This window comes from Petaurus breviceps, unplaced genomic scaffold (assembly GCF_028583685.1).
Source record: "Petaurus breviceps papuanus isolate PSGF00001 unplaced genomic scaffold, PetGlider_PUasm1.0 688, whole genome shotgun sequence".
Lineage (NCBI taxonomy): Eukaryota > Metazoa > Chordata > Mammalia > Diprotodontia > Petauridae > Petaurus > Petaurus breviceps.
Genome location: NW_027186457.1, coordinates 478,341 through 486,164, shown reverse-complemented (window position 1 = coordinate 486,164; position 7,824 = coordinate 478,341). Strand labels below are relative to the sequence as shown.

The window sequence follows — 7,824 nt, the reverse complement described above, 5'->3', positions numbered from 1 at the left end:
AATGGGGTGGGGGGAGGTTCAAACCTGATCAGAAGTTCTGTATTCTCCAATACACCATGCCTCCTCACTCCGTGTTCAGTGAGCAGATGCTATTATCAGCCAGTTGGTTGATTTTCAAGCTCCAAGACTAGACTTGGATCTCAGCTTCCGATGAGCACCCCCAGAGGGTCCAGAAACTGAACCCAACTCTGATGGGGAGTTTTGTCCATGGAGCAGATCGGTCTTCCACAATTCATTAATCAGACCGGAATAGGCAACAGGCAACTTTGAACTGCCCCTCCCATCTCTCCTGAGCTGGTCCACGAAAGGAGGCTCCAAAGACAGTCTCCAAATCTCATCAGGTTTATTGATTTCCAGTGGTTCACTCATGAATCTGAGCTAAGCACACACTGACCTAGCAGGCCGTCACAGGCTGGACATGGTGGAGCACTCCTGCCTTCTCCCCCCTACCTCCTCCCTTCCTGGAGGCCCCACTAGGCCAAGAAGAGGCAGGGCAGCTCTGTCATCATGAATGGAAGAGGCTTTGTGGCTGGAGGGGGCCATACAAGCAGCTCCCTCTCCCAAACACCATTCAGATATCCCTAGCACAACTCACACTCACAGCCCTTTGGGGCCAGTTCCAGTTTCCCATTCCGCACCCCATTCCTAACTCCACACCGCACCCAACAAATACCCAACTGCTCCACCCATGCCCCCACCCAGTCAGCCAGCCACTGCCTTCAAAGGCCCCTCCTCAGTCAGCTGGTCCTGCTGCCCTTTAGGCAGCATGTTGGGGGGGGGGCAGGGGGAGGCTGCTTTGTTTTCCATGCCTCGTCCCTGCACAGAGGAATAAAGCTTCCCCCCTCCCATTATTTCTCCCCCAAACCCACTGTGGAAGGACTTGGCTCCTCCTCTCCCAACCAGTGGAGTCCAATGGTGAGATAGAGTTGGAACCTAGGGTTTAGCTGGCTATCTCTAGCCCCGACTCTCCCTCTCCCCAATGTACCCACACACTCCCCACTCTAAGAGGGATAGGATCCCTCTGTGTCCTCATAGGACAGGAGAGAGGCAGCCTATGGCTGGTACTGGTGGAAACTGCATGTCCTAGGATGCACTGCTCCCACACCACTCACGGTTTCACCCAGACAATTCATGAAGGGGTATACAGCATTATGGGACATGTAGTTTCCAAGGGCTATTGAACACAGCGCCCTAGGAAGTCTGTTGTCTACCACTATTAACCCACCGCCCACCTGCCCCTGAAGCACACCATCCACGCCACGGCTCAGAGCTCAGCATGGATGGGGGAGAGGAATGGAGGGGAACCCCCCCACCCTGCACCCAGGGAAGGGCGACATCCTGAAGGAGCTTTGCGACGGCTCTGGGTCCCGGACATCCAGTTCAGAATACATCTGGGGAGAGAGCAGGGCAGGGGTGACAGGAAAGAAGGGTCAGCGCCAAGCAGACTGGAGCAGAGCACAACAGCCAAGTCAGGGAGTCCCCCTCATCCTTGGAGTTCAGATGAGGGGAGGGAAGCCTTGGTGATCATCCCTTACCCCAAACCATCCCTCTCTCTCTGGGCACCCCAACAGGGGACAGGAAGAACTAGAGGAAGAAGGGAATGGAATGGATCTGGGTTTGGAGTTAAGGGGCTACTAAATGTACTCTCTAGCCACCTTAGGCTACCTACCCTGAAGACCCACGGCCCTTCCAGCTTCTTCCTCATTCAGCGCCAAGGCCTTGTGGGGGAAGAGGGAAAGGGAGGGGGTATCTTAGCCAGCCAGCCAGCGGGGAAGGGGGGAAGAGAGAGGTGTCTGAGGAAGGAGAAGCAGCGGGTACAGCTTCAAGGAATTGTAGGAGGTAAGCAACAGAGACAGTCAGATCTCATCACAGCACCTTAGTCCTCACCCCAAAACCACCCACGTGGCAAGGGGCAGATGGTCTACAACTGTACAAGAGGAACAGAGGTTGATACTCATATCATCCCACCCCACCACCACTCTAGGACGGACTCTGCCAGGCTACAAAGCGTGCCACCAAAGACAGGATCCAGGGTAACTCCAGGCTGAGCCTTGCCTACAAACCCCATCATATATACAAGATGGAAATGAACCCCAGGGACAGAATTCAGTCTCTGTCAACAAGCCCATACCACTGCCCTCAGGTTCTCTTCCTAAAGACCCCCACTGACCCCTGCCCAAGAGTAATCTCCTTCCTGATGAACTTTTCCCTTCCTAGTAACAAGGCCCAGGTCCCACCTGACACAGCCTGACTCTTCTGTGCCGGGCATAAGCCAAGAACAGCATCAACAGTAGCAATAGCAGCAGCAAACCCCATGGTCATAGCAGACTCAAGCCTGAGTCAGGGCTAATGGTTAAGAAGGGAAGCCCAAGGGGCCATGGAGGTGAGTTTGGAGCTTAGAAAGTGTTAGGGGTATGGACTGAGCTCCAGCTGCAGGAGGAGAACCTCCCAGAAAGCTGACTTAAGGGGGCTGAAACCTCGTCTTCAGAGGATGATACAGCGAGATGCCTTATCCTCAGAAGCCAGGCTGGGCTCTCTGGCCACACTCTCTGCCCCTTCTTGAACCACCCCCACACCCGGATCCTGGGCCCAGGTCTCAGGATGTCCCTGCCATTGGTGGGCCCGCTGCCCACCTGCAGACTTCTTCCCAGCTGCCTCCTGGGCCCGGGTCTCAGGACTCTTCTGCTGTTGGCGGCCCCGCCGCCCACCCGCAGACCTCTCTGCTGCCTCCTGGGCCCGGGTCTCAGGACTCCTCTGCTGTTGACTTCCCTGCCGCCCACCTGTGGTCTTCTTCTCAGCTGCCCCACGGGGCCGGGACTCAGGACTCCTCTGCTTTTGACTTCCTTGCTGCCCACCTGTGGCCTTCTTCTCAGCTACTTCTCGGGTCCTGCGCTCTGGACTCCTCTGCTGTGGACTGCCCCACCGTCCACCTGCGGCCTTCTTTTCTGCCGCCTCGTGGGCCGGGGTCCCAGGACTCTCATGCTGTTCACTGTCCCGCCGCCCACCTGCAGCCTTCTTCTCAGCTGCCTCCTTCTCAGAGAGGCTATAGGCCATGGCAAGCTGCATATCCTCATCTTCATCAGAAGGGTCACTGTCTGAGAGGCCTAAGACACGGAATGACTTTGGAAGAGCCCCAGTAGGTGCTTTGGTCGACTGCAGCTGCTCGCGGCGACTTAGTTCCAGCCCCAGTGCCAGGTCATCAGGGACTCCTATAGGAAATAATCAAAGCTCTGCCTGACCTCTAGGCCAGTACCTGCTATGGGTCCTCACCTATTTTCCCACGTGTGTCTCTGATCTGGTCCCTAGCACAATCCTCCTTATCTCGTTTCATATTCTCCCCCTCTGTGCCATGACACCAGAGTACTCCCACAAGTAGACAGTGCCTTCTCAGGATCCTTCCCATGCCCATGGGTGGCCCCAACCCTCAAATTCCTGCCTTATGAATAGGCCAAAGGACAACTTCTCCCTCTCAACGAGGAACCCAGAAAGGGGAGTAGAAACTAGGAATTCCTGTCTAGGATCTGCATAACTATGCCACCTCTTACCATTGACAAGGACTGACTTCAGCTGCCCATCCTCCTCAACCTCCACCCGTTCCTCTCCATTCTCCCTGATTCTGTAATAGATAACACAGTTATTTTCACTGGGTTGTACCCCACTTACCAACATCCTCCCCAGGGTCCCACAATCTCCAAACTCCTGTACCCACAATTCCCTCCCCATCCTTAGAATCAGAGCATTTTAGAGCCAGAGAGGGCCTCAAAGATCATTTGGTCCAACCCTTTCATTTGGCAGATCCAGAATGAAAAGCTAAGTCTAGAGTCTCCCAATCCATGATTACATACTCTGTCCATATCACACGCTACAAGGAGCCTACCTTCGAGTCGTAACTCGGTGGCCATCAACAAAGGTGGTAGAGGTAGTCACAGAACGTAGTGAATGGGCCCCAGGACTGAAGGAGAAGGATGAGGCAAAGGCTGTAGAGATGAGGGGAAAGGAGAAAAACACTCATCCAATGTTTGGAGGCACCAGCAAAGAAAGGACTGGATGTAGGAAGCAGCTATGGAACCAAATGAGCAAGCCTCTTGAGACCTCCTGACTAGGAAGGCTTCAGGAGCAGAGTTGAGTAGGCTGGGGGCCTGCAGATCAATTGAGCCAATATTGGAAAGCAGGCAGAAGGAACAATTGAAAGCTAGGGGCTGTAATGGGAAGGAATAGCAATATCTACCTGGACGGGAAGAAAAGGGAGATGAAAAACCAAAAAAGGCTCTGGAACGCAGTGGGCTCTGACCTGGGCCGAAGTCATCTGCAAACAACAAACAATTCCCTCAGTATTGAGTGGTTTTTTGGGGGGTTTGTTTGTATTTTTGTTTTGTTTTGGTTTTTTTGATTTTTGGATGGGGGAAGGCAGGGCAATTGGGGTTGACTTGCCCAAGGTCACACAGCTAGTTTTTGTGTTAAGTGTTTGAGGCCGGATTTGAACTCAGGTCCTCCTGACTCCAGGACTGGTGCTTTATTCACTGTGCCACCTAGCCACCCCAAAAAAAGTTCCCCTTTCTGTGCTTCAGTTTCTATATCTGTATATAGTTTCTATATCTCAGTATTGATTGGACAGAAGGAAAGAAAGATTCTCACTGAGAATCTTAGCTTCCCTCAGCTTCCCTTTCTTTCCTGAGAGCCCCCAAAGATATCCCCCTCTTTCCCCATAATATTACTTTGGAGCTTATCTCTGACAAATTGTTTTTGCCTCAAGAACTCAGGTCTTCTCACTCCCACCCTTAGTTTTAAAACATTACCAGGATGGAAAAGGGATATCTGATCACGTACTCACCAAAAAAGTCAGCAAATGGGTCTTGGCCCCCAAAAAATTCCCTGAAGACATCATCAGGATTTCGAAAGGTGAAGGTGAAGCCGCCAGATCCAGCCCATGGAGATTCTGAACCTGCTGAGGGGTGGGGGGACAGGACAGGACAAATATATGGTCCACTGCTCCAGGTGGAGCACTGTATGGAGACTGTATGGACCTGCTCCCAAGAGCAGTAAACACTCTCAAGAGAGGGTGACTCATCTTGTTCATTGTTCATTGACTATTTAACCTCCCCATCCCACCATCTCATACACCCATCGCCCTCTCTCCCAACTCCACCTACCAGCCCCAGACAGTCCATCTTTGCCATAGCGGTCATAGAGGTCCCGTTTATTCTCTAAAAAAAAAAAGTAAACGTCAGCTCTCCCCACTGGCTGTGGTAACAACACAGCTATGTCCTTCCATTCCCTCCACTGGCTGCCACAATCCTGGGACCATCTATGGACTGGTTGAGGTTGTCCCTACTGGGGTTGCCTTGGCTATAGAGTCAGCAGGTAGGAGAGATCTATGCAAAATGAACAAGAATGAGGATTAAAACCAAAAAAAGTAAAAGAAAATTCCAGATGTCCCCTTCAGAGAGGAGGTAGAACATACATTATCCCAGGGAGACCCACAACAGAAGCAGGAGAGAGGGAAAAGGAGTCTATAGTGGAAGGGGTAATGGCTATAAGAACAGATGAAAATTATAGTCCAAAATGAACCAGGCTTCAGGCCCTTACTGTCAGACAGCACTTCATAGGCCTCCGCAACTTCCTTAAATTTCTGCTCTGCAAATTCCTTGTTGTCAGGATTCTTGTCTGGATGCCACTGGAGTGCCTTCTTTCTGTAGCTACAAGAGGGGATAGGAGGTAGTGTGAGAAGGGTCTTCCTGAGCCTCAGTCTCTCTTCCCACTTCCTCCTTGTTTCTAGTATTTGCCCAAGGTTGCCAAGGGCTCCTTCTCTCCCACTTCATTTTCCACAAAGTAAACCTTACTAGGCAATTCACCCCCACCCTCTGCTTTGTTTATTTTTTGTCCTCGTCGCCATCATTGGCATTGTCAGCATCATCATCACTGCCATCATCATTGTTTTCGTAGTAGTGGCTTCCATATCTTCGTGATACCATTTGGGCTTTTCTTGGCTAAGATATGGAAGTGGTTTGCCAGGATTGTTTTTATTTTGTTGTATATCCTTTCAGTAACTAGTGTGTAAACCACTAGAGGACAGGGATTGTGTTTTATGCTTTTATCTACCCCTCCACCCTGTTCTACCCCCTCCAACAGCTAGCAGAAGTACCCTAGACACGGTAGGTGCTGAGTAAATAAATGTTTGTTGAGGATGAAATCAAGGAAGAGCAGTCCCACTCTGATTCCTCCAAGGGATCTCCCCAGAAGTACCAGGAATCTTTATGCATGCCTGCTGTGGCCAGTGAAGGGACAGAGGCAATTGTTTTCTCCATTTTCCCTAAACATTGCCCCTTCAACCTCAGCTCCATTTTTACTCCATCCCATGATAATCAAGGTCCCCTAAGTCTGAAAGCAGGCTGCCCAGGAACATCTCCAGCAAAGGGAGAACCTAAAATCTAATGGGACTGGGTTCAGGAAAGGAACCCTCGGTGAAAGCCACACAAGCATTTCCTAGGATCATTGCCATCAAACAGAAAGGCACCTTAGATCATCTTGCCCAGTCCCTTCACTCTACAGATGAGGGACCAGAAGATCAGACAGATGAATTCACTTGTCCAGGATCACACAGTTATTAGTAACAGAGTCTAAATTCCAACCCAGAACCTCTGACTCCAAGTCCAGGACTTTCTTTCTTTTTTTTTTTTTTCACTATATGACGCCTTCATTTTTCTGGAGCTTTCTCAGTGTTTCCTCAATCCATGAGACTTGGAGAAAGCCCTAGATCTTTCACAGGGCCCTGTTCTCTCACTGCTGCTACCCGGCACACCCACTGGTGCTGGCGTGCCAGGAGGAAGTGTCCTGGGAGTAGGAGAAGCCTCACTGATGCCCAGGGATGGGGGCACTTACGCCTTCTTGATGTCATCAGGGGAGGCACTTGGAGGCACATCCAGGATCTCGTAGTAGGATGCCATAGCAGCCCGGCTGTCTATCTGTCCCTAATGAGGCTGTAGAAGAGGAATCTGTCAGTAAGAGACTGGAGAGTTTCCCCAAGTGATGGGAAGGAAGGAACATTTTCCTCCAGAGAAAATTCCTAAGTAGAAGGGCAGCTGGAGCCTCTCTGGGTTTCAGGGTGAGGCATCCACACCATCCTTCCTCTACAAGGAGGTGTAATAACCAGCCCCAATACTACCCTGCTGCCCTGGCTGGTGCCCATACAGCAAACTGAATTCAGGCCCAGCTAGCCCTATAGGAGCTCCCTGCGCTCACTCCCAGCAGCCCCCTCCCCTTGGAAACTGAACCGGTCCCTCCCCCACCCCTCCCCCAGCCCAGGCCACCCGGGCCCCCAGCCCTCCAGCGCAGCGGAGCCCCGCCCCCCGCCCCCTGTCTGGGGAACTGCTAACACTGGCCGCTTTCGCTCCGGCTCTGGCTCCTGAACTGCGTAGCTCGGCCCAGCGCTCGCCTAGGGAAGGAGTCCGAGCATGCGCCCGAGGCAGGGAAAATACTAGACTGCGAAGAGCTGGCTCGGGGTCGGGCTGGGAGACTGGAGGTGGGGGAGGAAGGGAAAAAGGGCGAGCTGCCGCCGCTGCTGCGAGGTGGAGGCGGAGCCGAAGCTATTTTGGGCTCGTACCATGACGACACCAACAACGGGACCGACAGGCCTAGGCAGAGACAGACACGCTCCAAGGATGACGCACGCTCCAAAACAGAGGGCCAGCCAGGCAAACAGGCTCGCACAAACAAGTTGCCAATCTCCCTCTGGCATTCATTGTGTGCGGTGAAACAACAGCCCTCCCCGGGCGCATACACGTCCGGGACCCACGAACAGAAAACCTAGGGATCGTGACTCTGGAG

At 52.4% G+C, this 7,824-nt stretch overlaps 1 protein-coding gene across 7 annotated transcripts; it reads right to left on the bottom strand.

The window, feature by feature from the left end:
- Positions 1–326: 326 nt before the first annotated feature.
- On the bottom strand, positions 327–7,620 carry DNAJB2 (DnaJ heat shock protein family (Hsp40) member B2). Of its 7 annotated transcripts, none has more exons than XM_069104492.1 (11): positions 7,374–7,580; positions 6,880–6,977; positions 5,587–5,696; positions 5,151–5,204; positions 4,832–4,945; positions 4,229–4,306; positions 3,878–3,977; positions 3,546–3,616; positions 2,634–3,209; positions 1,670–1,820; positions 327–1,391 (listed from the first exon to the last, which is right to left on the bottom strand). In XM_069104492.1, exons 2-10 carry the CDS (start codon positions 6,942–6,944, stop codon positions 1,702–1,704), a joined length of 1,287 nt encoding a protein of 428 aa, XP_068960593.1. In that variant the 5' UTR covers positions 6,945–6,977; positions 7,374–7,580; the 3' UTR covers positions 327–1,391; positions 1,670–1,701. The 7 variants fall into 7 exon arrangements, with proteins under 7 accessions (XP_068960593.1, XP_068960594.1, XP_068960592.1 ...); XM_069104493.1 differs by having other exon boundaries at positions 1,670–1,718; positions 7,374–7,579; XM_069104491.1 differs by having other exon boundaries at positions 327–1,820.
- Between the last annotated feature and the right edge of the window lie 204 nt (positions 7,621–7,824).

Excerpts from the sequence above, each read along its gene's own strand:
- DNAJB2 (XM_069104489.1), bottom strand. The coding sequence starts at position 6,944 with ATGGCATCCTACTACGAGATCCTGGATGTGCCTCCAAGTGCCTCCCCT. Across the intron at positions 4,946-5,150 it reads AGATGGACTGTCTGGGGCTG|CAGGTTCAGAATCTCCATGG; the intron begins GTAGGTGGAGTT and ends CCCACCCCTCAG. Across the intron at positions 4,307-4,831 it reads CCCATTTGCTGACTTTTTTG|ATGACTTCGGCCCAGGTCAG; the intron begins GTGAGTACGTGA and ends TGTTGTTTGCAG.